Genomic DNA, 18,865 nt, shown 5'->3' with positions numbered 1-18,865 from the left:
CACACAGTCTAACATCCACACATATAGAAAAAACCTCGAATCTTTTGCATATCTTGAAATTTCAAGGTGTCCCAAGTCCAAAACTGTAAAAATTTGGGAGGGGTCATTTTTTGACCGAGTGCTACACTTTTCCTCTGTTATATATAACAGCCGGAAAAGTAAAAATTATCGAATACATATTTATATATTACTTAGAGAAGTCTTTTAGCTTTGGAATAAAAAGTTTCTATGCTCTATCTTTATTACAACTCTATTTATTGAATATTTTATTCTGAGGTCACGTGACGACATCAGAATTTCCGGGTCTCTTTCGGTAACAAGTCTGCCCCTAGTCGGAGTCGGTAGATTTTTACGCGACTCCACAGCCCTGATTATAACAAGAATTTTTCTTACTTTTCTTAACTTTATCATTTCTTAAAATATTTTATGCATAAATAAATTATTATTAATATTAAAAAAAATTAACTTACTTAACAAGATGTACTTTAACCAAAGGACCAAGAACAATATTGCTTACAACAGCATAATTATATTTGGTAACTAACAAATCGAACATCTTCCTTGTAAGATCCACATCTCCTTTGTTGGCAATAGTTGTAAGAAGACGAGTGACATTTCTTTCTAAACCATCTTCAGTTCTTCTGTTTGAACCAAACTTTTTGTAATGCTCATCTAAAATCTGTAAGGCATCTATATATTCAAAGGAAAAAAGTAATGTAAACTCAATAAAATAAGTAACAAATTTCAATTAGTTAAATCTATTTTAAAATCTTTAATTTAATAATTTATCACCATTTCATAAACTTACCATCTATTTTATCATTTTTGATCAACAAATTAGCAAGATTTAACACTTTGTGATCATCTAAAGGAAAATCAGGTTCTATCTTCTCTCTATGTTAAAAATAGTTCATAAAAATATTAATGTGAAAAAGTCAATAAAATTAAGTTCTACAATGAAACCATTAGAATTTCAACTTACAGGAGGGTTTTGTAGTGAAGTGCTTCATCTAGTTTCTTATGATACACAAACAATTCTATTAACTGGGCATATATGGAGCCAGTATAAAAGCTATTTTGATCATCAAATTCTTTCTTAAGTTCAATTACTCTCTCTAAATTCTGAATTATAAACCAAAACACAATAGCTTTCAACATTTTATAAATAAATCAATACATTTTTATTAATCTAAAAAAATTGAGAGCACAATGTATTTATAACAAAAACCTTGTTAACTGAAACAATCAACCAGTCTTATTTTAATATATCAAATAGTATTGATCTAAAATGCTTTTTGAAATAATTATCATCATATAAGATTAATAAAATGAAACACTCTACATATACTAAGGAAAGTGTTGTGTGCTTTAACTGATTCAAGTCCAATAAAAGTTTTTTGTTTCACTTTTGAATTTTTGGTATGTTAATGAGTATTCTACTCTTAATTTTTATTGACAGCCATAGCCAAGAATAAAATTATTTAGAAAATTAAATAAATAATACAGTATTTAGAGAAATTTAATTTTCTAAACTGTTTTATTCTTGGCTATGTCTGTCAATAAAAATTAATATGGGGTTACAAATATGTGNAAAATTAATATATATATATATAATTAAAGGATTAGATTACTTACTTATTTATAATAAAATATTATATAAATATATAATTAATTTATATAAAATTTCTTCAGACATTAAAAATTCAATATGTACAATATTAGATATTCTATTTTCTTTTCCATCCTGTAAATATATTTCTTTTTAACATGGAATAAACTTCTAAACTGTCAAGTTTTGTATCTTCCTCTAATAAACAGACTTTCATACAAATTAAAAGTAACTTAATTTGAAATTGACAATTCAGTAATTGTCCCTAGCTATTACTCTGTACTTATATAATTAAAAATAATTTTTAACTTATAAAAACTCATTATATTTGTCTGTTGCAACTAAACACATGTATTGCATCATATGTCATTTGTACAAATGTGTTATAGTAGTAACTGGTGACGTTGCAACATCTATCTTTCTTAAAAGCAAAGCAGACAATTCAGTGATCTGTTTTGGCCCTAGTATATGGAGAGTATATATCAATAGTATATACAGTTAACACAAAGAAAAAGTATGTGGTTGTTATTTTGAGTAAAGAAAATTTCTTCACATCAGTTAGGTTTTTATTAATAGTTGACTTTCAACAGTGTCTCCCTTGCTATCTAAGCTCTCCATAATAAGTTCTGTAGCCAGAAGAGAAATAGAAAATAGTCAAAGAAATGCATTTACTCCAAGCCAGGATAGTTTTGAGGGATTTATGTCTCAAAAAGTTACATTTTTCATCCACAGACCTGAAAATTGACTTGAAAAAACATAGTGGAGTAAAACCAAGTTCACTAATATGAGGAGGAGATTATTTCAAGAATTTAAAGATTATCATCCCAGAAAAATGCAGCAGCTTCAAAGAGCCAAGGAACATGCCATATCGTCTGAAGAATAGTTGAAGAAAGTTACTTTTTAGAAGAATTAAAATTCAATCTGCATGACTCAGATGACAAACTACATTTCAACATGGCAAGAAAGAATTCTATCCTATGTAGAGTTGCTAGTGAAGCATGTTTTATGTTGAATAGTTTAGGGCTGTATTTCTCAAAAAGAACTTGGCCAACTATATTTTATGAAGAGTTCAGTGAATTCAAGTCCTACTGCCTGTAATTTCTAATTACTTTGACCTGTAAATGCATTTTTCAAAAGATGACTATTCTATGCCAGAGTCCACACAGAATTAAAATGGTAAGTACTACTAAGCAAAACAGCAAAAAGCAGCTGACAATGTTAGTTGACTCAAAGTTCAGTCGTACAATCTAATATTCATAGAACATCCCAATTTCTTCATGCTGACATGCTTTTTGGACAAAATGTCATATGTTTAATTATTTAAATTTATATCATAATTCTCTACTGCAATGAAATATAGGTTCAACAAATAATAGTACAACAGCATTACTGTAATATTATGACAATTTGTAAAAATATAATGATCGTAAACTGAAGAAAAATTATTGTGTTAAATGACAATAATTTGGAAAAACTCTCTGAAGACTAATAAAATTATTCTGATTGAATGAAATATATATTTTTTTGTAAGTCATAAAATTTAACTGATAAAAAACTTAAGATAAAATTATAGCCTACATTCAGGCAAATTGAAAGCAATTGACTGATGGCTATAGTTTCTTTCTGTTATTTATAACAGCCAACAAAGTAAAAATAACAAAATATAAAATAATATAATTTTCTTGTAAAATGTTTTCAGCCTCATTCTGGGACATCTTCAGATAATGTCCAAAATGTTTCAAAATAAATTATTTTTGGTATTTTTCAATTATTTCAATGTATAGAAGTTCATGATATGAAAGTTCAATTGTATATTTTATTAATACCAAAAATTATTTAAATAATCAAACATCTTTACTATACCTGATACGATTAAAGCTATCCATCTACCAAAGCCGAATATTATTGGGCTAGAAACGACTATAATACTAAAATTTTAATACACAATTTGGCATTAGAGTTAGGCGTTAGATGCCATCTCTTGATAAATTTAATAATTATAAATTAATTAAATAATTTAAATAATAATTTAGAATTACTGGAAGAAAAGAATTGGCCTGAACCGGGACTCAAAACCGCAACTCTTGCTTACCGTGCAGATGCATTGCCAATTTATTTAATTAATTTATAATTATTAAATTTATCAAGAGATGGTGCCTAGCACTTAACTCTAATGCCAAATTGTCTATTAAATTATTAGTATTATAGCCGTTTCTAGCCCGATAATATTTGGCTTTGGTTGACGGATAGTNCCCCCCTATAACACTGTTGATAATTCCGTTTTATATGAATTCCATGTTGTACGAGTCACTTAGATTTTACAACCGATTATGTACGAAAAAATATATTAACCTATCCCATGTTGAAATTTTTCTCCGTTGTGTGTTGCTTCATGTTGAATTTTCGTTTTTAATGAAGATATGCAAAAAAACATACAATTAAATATTAAAAAAAAAAGAAAAACAGGAATACACAAATTATTTACCTTCATACGGCAGTGTAGCATCAACAGACGTCTGAGAACACCTCTTGTATTCAAACCTTTACTCTGGAGGGAGGAAAAAATATCTTATTCTTTCTAATCCTAGTTATACAGTTAAACTTTCATTTTCAAACTTTTTAAAACTAATATTATTTTTAATAGTATAAATTTTAGGTGTAAAACTGTATGCATTGATATTAAGATCTTTTTATTTATATCATAGACAGTTCTTATTTAAATTTTTTGATTTTTTGAAACTTTTTTCTTTTTGAAGATTGAAAGATATGCATTTAAAGAAATATTAAAAGATATACAAAAATTATAATTTAGTCAATATGTTTCTAATTTACGTTATTATTGTAAATCCAAGTCAGTCTCTTTATTTGTTTTGTACATTTAAAGTTTACAAACATATTGCACTCAATATTTTTAATAAATGAAGTTTTCAAGTAAGTTTCATTTACAATACTTTCATAATTTCTTTTATTATTATCCTGCATAGTTACATTATCTAAGTAAAATAATAAATATAAAGAATTACTAATTCACTAATAAATTTCCATTGAAATTCTATTGGAAATCCTGAAGAATATAAATAAAAATACAATGTATGTATTATTTGTAATTCTAATTTTCCTCAATCCATTCATTTCTTGCCCATTTATTACAGCTTATTTATTATTGTTTATGAAAACTTTAATGTTCCTTATAATTACAAGCATAACTATTAGGCTACTTTTGAGCTACACATATGCTGATTAAATAAATAAATAGGAACTACAGGTCCACAGGAATATGGACAACAACCATGCCACGATCTTAAAAGAATATTAATAGTTAGACATTAAAATAAATGAAATAGTTTTGTTAAAAACTTGATATACCAATTATTTTATCAAAAATCCCATTTCTAATAAAATCTTAACATTACAAAGCAATATAAATGATCCACTTATTCAGTAAGTGGAATATTAAATTTTTAATTTGAATACCAAACACTGAATTAAATCTTCAGGCAAATAAAAACCTTTTTTCCTTTAACTTGACATCTTAATAAATTTTACATTAATTTAATATTAAAATTGACTAATCCAATTCAAGGAAATTTCATTGAAAAGATTCATCTAGAAATATAAAGAAATGATAAAAAATAAAAATTAAACCTTTAATTCAATTAGATGGTTTTCTAACTCTTCTACATCCATTGTTCTCTGAAAATGTAAAGGAAAAATTTATAAAAAAAAAAATATATTTTTAAATAATAAAAAATTTAAAATTAGATATGATATGCCACCTTGCGATTTTTTTTAATACTCTGTACTTATCATATCATCAAAAATTCATAAAAGCATGTTTCAAAAATTTAATTCTTACACCATGACAAATAAATTTCTCATTTAAAAAGAATCTATTTTTAAAATATTCCTTTTCTAATATAGCAACAAAACATTTTCTTATAAAATTAAAAAAAATAAAATAGTTAAAATATTTTGAGTCTTTCCTCACTTTAGATTTATGTTTAACAGCAATTTTATGTTAAAGACATTAAATTTTATGCTACTATACTCAACTTCTTATTTTTTTTATAACTTTTGTATTAATTTGACTATCAATTATCTAACTTTCATTTTTTATTAAATCTTTCCAAGACCAATCCAACAGTAGTTCCAAACACAAATATTATTTTTTGTTAAAACCATTTCTAATTTTAAAATTATTAACATTTTATCTCCATAAATATTGGATTATGTTGGTAAAAGTAGACTGCGATTAGATCCAAAAAACACTAAAGTATTTAATAAATTATTAAAACTTCTGTAAACAACATTTTGTTCTGTTATAAAAAACAATTCTGTTTAGAACTATTATATAGATTATATTTAATAGCTAAGTATTAATTAAATCAATACATTTTTGAAGTTGTTTACTAATATTACTTTCTTTTTGATAAGTCAAAATCATCAGAAATTTACCTATAAAAAATATTATCTAATAAAATAAAAATATGTTGCATATTTACAATATTGATCAATGATAAAATTATATTAAAATATACACATATAAAATTGAAGTATCAACATATTCAGAAAATCTTTAAAGAATTATTATTGATTGGTGGGCAGAATCTTTCAGCCACATTAATAACAATGTCACACAAAAATATTTTATGAAAGTTTTCTAGTTCATGTATATCTAAATACAGTCGACCCCCCTATAACACTGTTGATAATTCCGTTTTATATGAATTCCATGTTGTACGAGTCACTTAGATTTTACAACCGATTATGTACGAAAAAATATATTAACCTATCCCATGTTGAAATTTTTCTCCGTTGTGTGTTGCTTCATGTTGAATTTTCGTTGATGTTAAGCATAACATAAATTTTTTAAAATAATAATCGTGACTATTGTATCGTTAAAAATTATTTCTTTATTTAGTACAAACAAAATAAAAATATTGAAAAATATAAAACCAAAAAAAATTATATTTTGGAAATTAATCTAGTATCAAAAACATTTGATTCAGCATGACACAATCCGACTGGAACGCTATCGGTTAACTGACGTTTTGGTTGATCAGCTTTTGGATAAATGATGCTCTACTGTGTATATATATATATATATATATATAAATTTATACTGGAAAGATTACAAAAATTAACCAAAAATAAACAGGTAAGAAGCTCAAAATTCAAAACGTTTTATTTTTAAACAAAAACTTTCATATTTTAAATCAAATCATGTGCATTAATTATAACAACATACAGTAATACCCGGAGTTACACGATTTTCAAATCTCGTCAATTTGTCTTTTGTTTGAGCGTCATGCAACTCTTGATTATTCACTCCCCCCACACTATTGTTCAGCTTACATATTCGGACATGTCGCGCAGAATCGACATATAACTACAATTTATTTTGTGTTATTTATTTCTGTGTTTGTTATATCTACGGAGACTTGAAAGACTCTATGTGGTGATTTCTTGTAACTGTGAACGAATCAAAAGACGAGATAAGATTAACGAGAACATTTATTAGCTTACATACATCCAATTTGGATTTTACACAAATTGCGAAATTATACCGACTTACGCGAATTCGACTTACGCAGTTATCGCTCGGTCCCACCTATCGCGTAAGTTCGGGGTATTACTGTACCTGAAGTTTTTGCCAAGCATAAATTATTTTATTCTCAAACATTTTCAACCTACTTATTATAGGCCATCTTCAGGCTTACGAATACCATTCCAAAATGGAATTCAATGTTTTTTGAATACGTTTCATTTTAAATTTAAAAGATTTTTACAGTAATTGTGTATATTAAATAAATGAAAAAATAAATAACAAGGCTAAGTATAACAACTATAAGCTTTAAGGTTTTTTAATCCCCATGCTTTTTTTATCATGTACTTCCATGCTGTTGGAAGCGTATTAGCATCCTTGGCATTTAGTCAAAGGTTTTTCATTTTATTTTTATATATTTCCATTTTTACCCTTTCTAATGCAATGGATGGAGATTTGACCATTTTAATGATTTTTGCCTCATCCCATTTTACATTCACTCCTTCTGTCTGTGCCATGACTGCAAAAATGGTGTTGTTGTGCCTTTTATTAATGTTGCATTTATGTTCTCGCAGACGTATTGCTAAGTTTCTTCTGGTTACACCTACATAATCCTTTGTTATTCCTAATTCTTGATTCTCAAATGGTATTTTATAAACTCCAGCTTTCTCTTGCATTATTATGCTGTCTTTATTGTTCCTTATTAAGCTATAGATGTTGGGTGCTCTTTTATATACCATTCTTGTGGTTTTATAAGTACTCAATTCATTCATCACTCCTCCTAAACGTTCATTGTATGTGAATTTGTTAATTGCATCTACTTTACTATGTTTTTTGCCTTTATATTGTCTGTAACCGTTGACCAGGTCTTCTATTGTGGCAGTTTTGTATCCTAGATTTGTTGCAATTCTTTTAATTCTACTAATCTCCTTAATACAGTCCTGAATGTTATTTGAAGAGCATTTTTATACTGCACTAAGTATCTTAAATGCTGATAACTTGTATTTATATGGATCGTTGGATCACAATGGTATATATAGGGGAGCATGTATGGGTTTTAAATATACCTGTTTGTACATTTCCTTGTTTAAATTTTATATCAATGTCTAAAAAAATGAAGACGAGTATAGTTTTTTTTGTTCTAATTTTAGTTTTAACCCATGGCCAGTGTTATTGATTACAAGTAAAAAGTCTTCAATTTGTTGGTTATCTTTCGAAATTATAAACACATCATCGACATAATGTTTGTAGAATATAATGTCCTCTAAGAAATCTTTGAGGATGTCTTTTTCCAGTCTACATATTACTAGTTTGCAAAGGAGTCCTGACATGGGACTTCCCATTGGAACACCTTTCTTTTGTTTGTATGTCACCCCGTTGAATCTAAAAAAGGATTGGTAGCACATCAAGTCTGCTAGATTATTTAATTCCTCCAAATACATCGATAACATTGGATTGTGTTGGACCATGAATTCAATGAGTGCATTAAAACAAGATGTTAGATTCATTGATGGATATAGACTTTCAAAATCCATCACAGTCCCCATTTATTTAATATACACAAATACTGTAAAAATCTTTTAAATTTAAAATGAAACGTATTCAAAAAACATTGAGTTCCATTTTGGAATGGTAATCGTAAGCCTGAAGATGGCCTATAATAAGTAGGTTGAAAACATTTGAGAATAAAATAATTTATGCTTGGCAAAAAATTCAGGTGTGTTGTTATAATTAGTTACATTTGCTGAGAAAGAGGTGATAGTTACAAGTGAATTTATTTAACATGGTAAAATATTTTAGCATACAAAGGATTTTTCACATTTTCTAAAAATGTTCTAAATGGCTTTGAATAAAGGAAAAGCTGTATTACTTCATAATAAATTTGCTAATTGCAAAATTGATAGATAAACAGTTCCATTACATAAACTGTACCTGATTTCAAACTGAATTTTTTATATGTATAAACCTACACATTATCTGTATAAACTAAAATTTTATATTATTCAAGACATCATGCCTATAAGATTTTGCTATTACTTCATTCTAAAGGTGATGATAATGTAAAAAATGATAGAGCCAATTAACCAAGGCTAAGTTTGTAATCTAATATTTTATTACAAATAAAATAGCTTTGAGATAAAATAATCATAAATAAATAAATATATTTAAAGTAACTTACTGGATGTGGAAGAATTGTGTGGTCATCATATTCCTCAATAAAAGAATCAGTTGCAATTTTCTCAAGAAGCTACATGAAATGTATAAAATAAAAAAATATGTAAATTCATAAAAAATTGTTATCAGTATTTAAATAAATTATTTTACCATAGTAGCCTGTTCTGATAACTCATTTTTTAATTTTCCAAGTATAATATCAGCTGTATTATTTGAAATTTTCAAATCCTAGAAATACAAATTTTAGTCAAAATTATTATTAACAAACTTTAAAGTTTTGGAACATTTGTAAAGTCAAATGAATTAAATGAGAATGATGTTATTGTTATTCTTATTTAGTTAGACTTTTTGAACGATTCGTTTATAACTAAATGGATGTTTCTAAAATCGAAGATATGAATGTTGTTAGTGCAGCCTTATCTGAAATATTTTTACTAGATTGATTCGGGTGGACAGTTATTTCAATCATTTCACCTTTTAATTCACAATTTAAACACTTGAGTAGATTTAGAAACATCAATATCGTCAGGCGCCATTTTCTTAAAAACCCCTTAAGACCATAACCCGAGATAACTCGGGCAAGTTACATAGCGTTACGAAAAACGCGGGCATTTGGGCCCCCCATTTTTTTTTTTTTTTTNCTAAATTTGCTATCTTAGAAACCGAACCGTTATAACGAATAGAATGGCCGAAATAGGACATGGACAGTTACCGAAGTTTACGGGTAGCAATTTCACAAGCTGGAAGTACCGTATAATGGCCATCCTAGAAAGTAGAGATCTAGGAAATCTGTTAATAGACGACCCACCTACGGATCCCGCCGAAGAGGCGAAATGGAAAAAAAAAAAAAACGGACTCCCAGACTAGAGGCATTTTAACATGCGCGATGTTAAAATAAGCACACAAGTGGCGCTTATCTTAATCGATTTTATTATATGTAAATTTACTTAATTAGGGGGGTTGGAAATTGCAATTAAAATCTTAATTTTTTTAAAAATATTTAAAAATATACATGTTGCTCATAGTCACCCTACTTTAATACCCTTGTCCTCCCGAGACGTATGAGAATGTCCCGGGAAATCTGACTCCAGCTGTGTTCAAGGTCATCCAGCTGTGTAAACAATGACTCATTGTTGTTATATTTCACAGAAAGGTGAGACAAAGGAAAATAAAATTTGAAGCTTTTTCTTCAAAATAAACGCATTTCTTTCGTTTTTTTTCAGTTTTAAGTATTTTTTACGTTTAATTAAATTAATGATTATAAAATATCAAAAATCTCAATGTCCTTAAGGGGTTAATTAATGAAGTAAACTAACTCTTTCCTTCATGAACTTTGTTAGAGTTTCGTTCAAAACGTCATCACCGCAGAGAGTGTGCACTGGGTGAGACTATTACTATTCGAAGGATTCATTACTAACATGTTTAACTCATTTGACTTTACAAACGTACCCTTTGTTAAATATATTCAATTATATTAACATCTATTCTAAATTATTTTATGAACACAAAAATATACAATAGAATCTTTGTCTTTGATTCACAATTGCACAGAACAAAATTAATAAACATACCTAAGCAATAAAAACTTTAATTCATACTAAAATTTATATTGGAGAAAAATAAAATTATGACTGATACTAATGCTACAGCAATTGCAACAGAAAGTATTGCTCATCAGTTACAAATCCATCATGAGCTTTTAACAGCTACAAATATATGGAAAATATTTGTTTTGGATGACTTATAATTAAGAATCTATGCTAATTTCTTAATTTTATAATAAATTTCTTGAATTTTTATAAAATTAATAACAGAACATTTTGTCAATAATGGTTGTATCAATTTTTTTTCAATAAAAATGTCCACATATTTAAATGTTTAGAAAAGCAGTATTCAAATTGTGTTCTGTGAAATCTTGTGAAGCATTGGCTGTTTTACAATACATGTTTCTGAAAAGTTTTCTCTCATTATCATCATCATCCAAAAATAAAGATATGAAAAAATTTTATTGCTAAATATGGAACACAAGGTTTATTTTCAGTAAGTCATATAAATGTTTCATTCTCCCCTTTTATGGTTTTTTACTATGATTTCTGTAGTGTTATTAATAATAATGTATTTTATTCTTTAGTAGTTTAATATTTCTACACATTAAAAGAATCAAAACTAAATAATTCAATGCTCAACATTTTATGATGTAATTCAAACCAAAGTTACAAATAATCTTTGTTTATTTGTAGCTTTTTTGAAACTTGCAACTAACTAGCAACACCAGTAACAGATGAGAGTCTGCAGTCTTTTCGCAAAAGTTCATAGCATAGAAAATTTATAAAAGATAGGTTTCATTGAGTTTATAAAAATACGGAAAAAATTAATTTATTTTTACATTGTTTATACTTTAAAAAATATAATACAGTAGAGTGTTGATTATCCAAAAGTCAATTATCTGAAAGAATTCCAGTCGGCAAATTTAAATTTTCGCCAGTGCTGTGGCGTTGCAATCTTTGGCTATGTCTTGGGCTACTCAAATATTTTACGTTTTTGATATTAAATTAACTTCTGAAGTATAACTTTCTATTGTTTTTATATTTTTCAATATATTTATTTTGTTTGTACAAAATAAAAAAATAATTTTTAACGATACAATAGTCACGATTATTATTTTAAGAAGTTTACATTAGGCTTAACATAGACGAAAATTCAACGCAAAGCGACATGCAACGGAGAAAAATTTCAACATGGGATAGGTTAATATATTTTTTTGTACATAATTGGTTATCCAAAATATCGACTTTCCGAATAACCCCAGTCCCCAATTGATTCGGATAAGCGACACTCTAATGTAAAAATTAATTTACATTTACATTTATTTTTATAAGTTAAAAAATTTATGAAATTTTAAAATCAAATCAATAGACATAGTGAGTTGATTACCAAAACATAAATAGATCTGATATTTATTAATGTGAAAGAGTCTGAAAGAAAATTTAATAAAATATCACTCACCATTTTATCCAGTTCTTGTAATAAAGCTTCAACTCCAGACACATTATTTCGACTAACAAGTAAATAATTCAATAAAAACTGGCCAGCTAAATCTATTTAAAAAATTTTTAATAAACAAATTACAAAATATTTTAAAATATGCATTATGAATTAAATGTTCTAAGAAATTTATTACTTAAAAATACTTTTACAATGTTTCAACATTTTCCAGTAATTTGTTTGTTAAAAAAAATTTTTGATTGTAAAAAAAAAAAAAACTAGAATTTCAACCATACTGTGTATATTGGTATGTAAGTCAATATTTTAAGCCTGGAAAAAATTTCTTCAAAATTAGAAGTCAACTTATGTGGCGAGTAGTATGTCTTTATCAGAGTGGTAAACAACAGAACAATGCTCCTAACAATTGCTGTGTTCCAATTAACGTAGCCACAAACACTTGCAACTAAAATTCATATTTAATAAACTTATTTAACAGAAAATAATAATACTGTATTTTCATGGATTTTCCAGCATGCTGGTCTATCTGGGGAGACCAAAAAATCAGATATTTCCATGTGGTAAAGACCAGTATGCCAGTTTATGTGAAGTTATACAATTCTCTCTAGATGACACATTAAAAAAACAAACAAGTTACATCACATAAAAACAAACAAATTCTGTTCTAAAACTGCGAGCATTAAAAATTATGATTATATCTTTAATTTCTTAATTTTGTCTTCTTTCTAATTATGTAAAATACTCATGGAATTCCAAAAGTGCTTTTTTTATGTGTATTTTATTGTTATTAGATTCATAAATGCAAAAAGAAACCTTAAATTTAAGAAACTGGCTAAATTATCTCAGCTTACATCATTAACATCAGCTTTGTGTAAAATTTGAGAGTAAGATGCATTGTACATGAAAGAATGTTTTCTTTCACATTTAATTAACAACTGTTTTATTAGATCCAATTAATTTTATATTTTAGTTGCAATTTAACTGACATATTGGTAGCCTTGGTCTCCACCATTGGCATGTTGGTCTCCACCATTTATATGCAGCATGCCAGTTAATTCCATTCCTATTCCAAGAAAATATGGTAATACATTATACCATGTACTTTTTTCAACAACTAAAATGTCAATACTATATAACTGATAAAAATGGCACAGTATAAACAAAGGTGTAGTATAGTGTTCAATTATTATATAATATATATATATAACAGTGCTATCATGATGACATGCTACATAAACTGTTAGAATTTTATCACAAGTATTGATTTTGGTTTGAATGCTTACCAGTAGACCTGAGATATAATTTAGTTCTTACCAAGATGATCTAGTGACTACTAAAAATCTTCAGTAAATGTCCTATATAGATAAATGCAACTAAATACTGCATAATATTCAAAACACACAACCAAAAATCCAGCTCATGAAACACAATATTGGAGAAAAACAAATGTTTTCAATTGCTTTTAGGACAATCATCCTCAAGTTAAAGAACTTATTCAGAAACATATATCAGAATAGAATATATGATGGAATATAATAATTTAAAATATAAAGCAAGCATCTGATTGGCCATCAGATGTCATGCATTTGTATCAAGATATAATTATATACATGTAAAATTAATATTAAATATACAATAATTTCCTCCAAGCTGGGGATAATGTATTATATTTTAAATTATTATATTCCATCATATATTCTATTCTGATACATGTTTCTGAATAAGTTCTTTAACTTGAGGATGATTGTCCTAAAAGCAATTGAAAACATTTGTTTTTCTCCAATATTGTGTTTCATGAGCTGGATTTTTGGTTGTATTTTTCTCCTATATAGATTCTATTGTTCACATTCCTTTTTGTATGATCTATATAATGTGTATATCATATATTAAACAGTAGTTTGATTAATGTTTCAATGAATATATTGGTACCTTGTATATAAACTTTTATCATAAGCTACCATATACTGTAGTTCTAGCCTACCAGCTGCAATTGTTTTGTCTTTAAATTTTTACAATCTACAAATGTTTCATCCTAAATATCAATTTTGTGCAGAGCCAATCAACAGGAATAATTTAAAATAATTCTTTACTTTATTAACATATACCAATTCTTAAACATACTTAAAACTATTTAACTGTAATGAAAACAAATATAATCTACATTGCAACATAAAAGCAATTTAACACAAATTATATTATGTATGTTTTAACAACATGATTGCTTCAAATGCCTGCTAGTATTATAATAAAATTCGGAACTCCACACTTGAAAGATGAGAAATAGACAAAATTTTTGTGCATGATTCTGAATTGTTAAGCATGATATGCTTGTGCATGTAATCATCAGGATCATAGATCTATCTTTAAAAATTTTATTGCACAACTCATTTTCTTAAAACACAAGAATTGAGATTATAGATACTGGCAATTTAAAACATTTTATATTGCTTATGAATTAGTGTTTTTAATTTAATATTTAATATAATATAATAATTTAATATAATTTAATTTAAGCAAATATAAAAAATAAAAGACAATTTTAAAATAAAAAATTTAAAAACACTAACCGCTCTTAATAGGTTGGTCTGTACTGTATTCTGGATGATGAATAAGTGTTTTCAAAATCTGAAAATAAATCATTATATTGTAAAATGGTATTAAAATTTATTAAAATTACAATTTAAAATGAAACATTAATTACCTCTACAGTTGCTCTTGCATCTCCCAAATTTTTAAATGCAATTGGAAGAGAGCGAATAAGAGAAGCACTTAATCTAATAGGATATTTCTCCACTAAATTAATACAAAAATTATTACAATCAGCATATTAAAGAATATAATTGTTATAAATTATAATTGTTAAGAATTATTATTTTTATAAAGACATGAGATTTAAAAGATGTTGCAATAAAATATTGATAAATGCACTAGAAAATATATAATTTGAATCATGTTCATTTACACATCATCTACATAATACAGCAGACACTCATTAATCTGGTCATCCCTTGCATAGAAGATGCCAGAATATCAATAGTGTATAGGCCTACACCCTTCCTAAAGATAAATGACATGACCTATTGCCCTATGGTACTTATTATTTTTGGAAGCAGGCAGGCAAATAAGACAGCATACTGAAATATAATACAGTACACAGAAATTAAACACAAGTAAACAGGATGTGTGACATGACTAACATTTTCATGGAAATGAAAGTACATGGGCAATCACATTGAAGGGTAGTATATTATTATATGAAAGGCCAAATTAGTGAGTCTACTGCATTGTATTTTTCATGTATAGTCTCTTCTAAATTTTGAATATCAAATTTACATTATATTAATATAAATTATATGTTATATTAAATTTTGTAAGATGATACTTCTAACAAATCAGATTATAGAACAATTTGAAGGAAATTTCACAAATGAATAATAATGCAAATTTCATACTATAAATATAAGGCAATTGTAATTAAATACCCCTATTCATCACTGCCTACACACTGTATAAAGATATTTATCTGTCCAAATCAAATCTGGTACATTAACATTTCAGGACATGCAAAAGACATTTCTGCAAAAAAAATTATGGAAATATGCTACAACTGTTGAGTGTCATTCTTATCACCTTGTTATAAAACAGTTCTAGTGAAGCTGTTTTATGAAAACAACAATAATGCTGTGCTGCAATTTAAGAATTTTGCTGTTGTAAAAATTTATGTCTAGGATCATTGATTCCATAAACATTCAGAAGAATGATCACTCAAATTCAGGGAAACCTAAATATTTAGTTGAGGGTTAAACTCAGACATCCAATCAAAATTATCACTTCACAAGTCATTGCAGATATAACTACAGCTATTGTTGGTCAATGAATAATACTGCAATCTCCATAGTGCATGTGCACTGTCATAGCAGTTGGGTGTATCCCATGGCACAATGTAGAAGGTACTTGGAGCCAATCATTGCAAGAGAGAGAAAATGTCATCTCAAAAAACAAAATGTCTGCTTCCAATATTCTGTTATTAACACATTTGTTTATTTACAGAGAAAGAAAGATATGTCAAAAAGGAAACAATGCTGGGTGAGAGGAATATTAAAAATCTGTAATTACAACATTTACTCTATTGTGAGTGAAAGTTTTTGTAGCCATCTTGAAAACAAAAACCACATGACAACTAACAAAATATGACTGGTGGCAAAATTTTTTCGCTAGCAAAAAACTCTACAGTTCTGAACTTTGAGGGGATTCATGAGATGGTAAAATTCGCTGGAAATGACGTCATGTCTGACTTATTATTTGCTCTGTTTTTTGCTTTCGCCAGTGAATCGTGCTCAGTGTTAACTAAGCTTAACAGAAATCCAACAGACCTTTGAATTGACCTTACTAACAAAATAGAAGTGAATATGTTGTGGCCACAGAAAGATCATATAGAGCAACATTTTCACCTCAGTGAAACAGTGATCATCAATAACTGTTACACTTGGATCATAGAAAACCTTTACATTTTCCAACAGATTTTCCTGCACTTGCCAAAAGTTGCAGTCTGGTATAGATTCACTGCCACATTTATCCTTCAACCCTTCTTTGAAGAAGCTAGTCCAAATGGGCCTATGACATGCTCTATAAATGACCTAGAGATAGCAAGATATCAACACTTGTATGCTAAATGCAACAGTGACAATGCCTTAACTTCATGCAAGGTGAAGCACTTCCATTTATCAAACACTAAATACAGTACTTTCTGTGATAATATTTCACTAATAACAGTGTAATCACTCTGTTATTAATGAAGTGTTATCACAGAAACTACTGTACATTTCCTACTTGGCTATTTTGTTCCCTGATCTTAATTGATTTTTGATTATGACAGCACATAAAAAGTGAGGTTTATCAAAGATATGTTATAAATTTAGCAGACTTGAAGAACAGTATCACTGCATATAAGAAGCAACTCACAGGATCACTTATGGTTGGCCATTGAACATACTGATCATTGCTTTAAGGTTCAATGCTTAAATTTGCTTTACTTTCATAGCATAAAGTGTCTGAGAAGGATATAAATAATTTTCTCATTCTCCTGTAAAGATTATTATTATTATTTATTCTTAAAGTTAAATTTGTAAATTTTGATAAAAAGTATATTAATGATATAAATTTATTATATAAAAATAATTGTAATTGAAAACTTTACCTAAATTTTTTGCTTTCTCAATATCAGTTTTATTTAAATAATAATTAATTAATGGATTCACAAATGTACCAACTGATTGATTAGAAACTTCCTGAAAAATAACCAATAATTATAAGAAAATGTACAAAGCACAAATTTGATTTAATGATTCTCTAATACTGTCATACCTTTAATTTTTCAATAACATAATTTTCATCTGATGTATTTATTGCTGGAAATACATAGTCTAAATATGTTTCATAATTTGGAGGACATTCTAAATCTTCCATCACTTTCAAAGTTTTGTATATTTCTAAAATAATAAAAAACTAATAAGTATTTTTATTTACTGATAGTTAATATATTCTTTAACTGTACTCTTAATTTAATAATACATTTAGTTTAGTTATCAAATTATACACTATTTTAAGCATAATACTGAATTTTAAATAAAATTTTTCTTAAATAAGAAAGCCAAAAATTTTGAAAGAAAGAAAACTTAAGAATATATAATTTCACACACAAAATGTATTTATTATTACTTTTGAATATATTTTATACAAGTTGCATATAAATTTATTTTTAATTACATTGAAATCCAGTAAAAACTGTTTATATACAAAATTATCATCACTTTATAATATTTTAAAATAGCAATTCAAATTTTACATCAAAAATTTATTACAACTTGTAATTTAAAACTTTTCATAATCAAACCATTTTTTCTCAGAAAATCATAGCACACTGTTTAAACAGAAATTCAGGTTTAAATAATTAAGAAAATCTTGTACCCAAGATTTCAGTCAAAAATAAAGTTGCAGTTTCTTTATATAATACATAAAATAGTATAAAAACAGTTACCAAAAATAAAAGCTGTTATTTTTAATAACTGAACAAGTAAAACACACACATTAAAGATCAGAAACTATTACAATATCCTTTTTAATTAAATTTTTAATATATATAAAAATTTATTTATCCATTTTACAAAAACACTTATATTTTCATTTCTTCAAATATAATAGATTTACTGCATCATAAAATATATTGTCATTTTATTTTATTTTGTGCTGTTATAAATGGAAACCCATTGGAAATTTGTTTCGTAGTAGAATAATCAGAAAATATTTTGATTATGTTTAAAATGAATTTCAGGTTCAAAAATTTACATTGTTCACCAACATAGCAAAGTATTTATTCTTAAAAATCTAATGAAGCAATCTATATGCTTAAAAACTGAATAATTAATGCTAAAATTTAAAATTATTTTTTTGATAAATAGAATATTTTGATAAACTAAATATTTGACAAGCAATGGGGGGCACACCTATCAATCAGAGTTGTTGGTGAGATTTTC

At 26.9% G+C, this 18,865-nt stretch overlaps 1 protein-coding gene across 1 annotated transcript in view; it reads right to left on the bottom strand.

Annotated features, from left to right (window-relative positions):
• The window catches only part of LOC111642279 (leucine-rich PPR motif-containing protein, mitochondrial-like), a 64,491-nt gene that overhangs the window by 21,113 nt on the left and 24,513 nt on the right, over nucleotides 1–18,865 (bottom strand). Inside the window, exons 9-20 of the mRNA XM_023388608.1 lie at nucleotides 17,697–17,821; nucleotides 17,530–17,620; nucleotides 15,034–15,125; nucleotides 14,900–14,957; nucleotides 12,336–12,427; nucleotides 9,480–9,557; nucleotides 9,334–9,402; nucleotides 5,255–5,302; nucleotides 4,095–4,157; nucleotides 983–1,122; nucleotides 809–894; nucleotides 471–690 (exon numbers count right to left, since the gene is read on the bottom strand). Of these exons, the coding sequence (XP_023244376.1) occupies nucleotides 471–690; nucleotides 809–894; nucleotides 983–1,122; nucleotides 4,095–4,157; nucleotides 5,255–5,302; nucleotides 9,334–9,402; nucleotides 9,480–9,557; nucleotides 12,336–12,427; nucleotides 14,900–14,957; nucleotides 15,034–15,125; nucleotides 17,530–17,620; nucleotides 17,697–17,821 (1,162 nt within the window). The remainder of the gene's footprint in view (nucleotides 1–470; nucleotides 691–808; nucleotides 895–982; nucleotides 1,123–4,094; nucleotides 4,158–5,254; nucleotides 5,303–9,333; nucleotides 9,403–9,479; nucleotides 9,558–12,335; nucleotides 12,428–14,899; nucleotides 14,958–15,033; nucleotides 15,126–17,529; nucleotides 17,621–17,696; nucleotides 17,822–18,865) is intronic.

The sequence above is a fragment of the Centruroides sculpturatus genome, unplaced genomic scaffold, assembly GCF_000671375.1.
Source record: "Centruroides sculpturatus isolate CEXI.00-Female unplaced genomic scaffold, Cexi_2.0 scaffold1674, whole genome shotgun sequence".
Classification (NCBI taxonomy): Eukaryota; Metazoa; Arthropoda; class Arachnida; order Scorpiones; family Buthidae; genus Centruroides; species Centruroides sculpturatus.
Note: the sequence above shows the minus strand (reverse complement) of the source record. Positions and strands in the feature narration are given on the sequence as shown.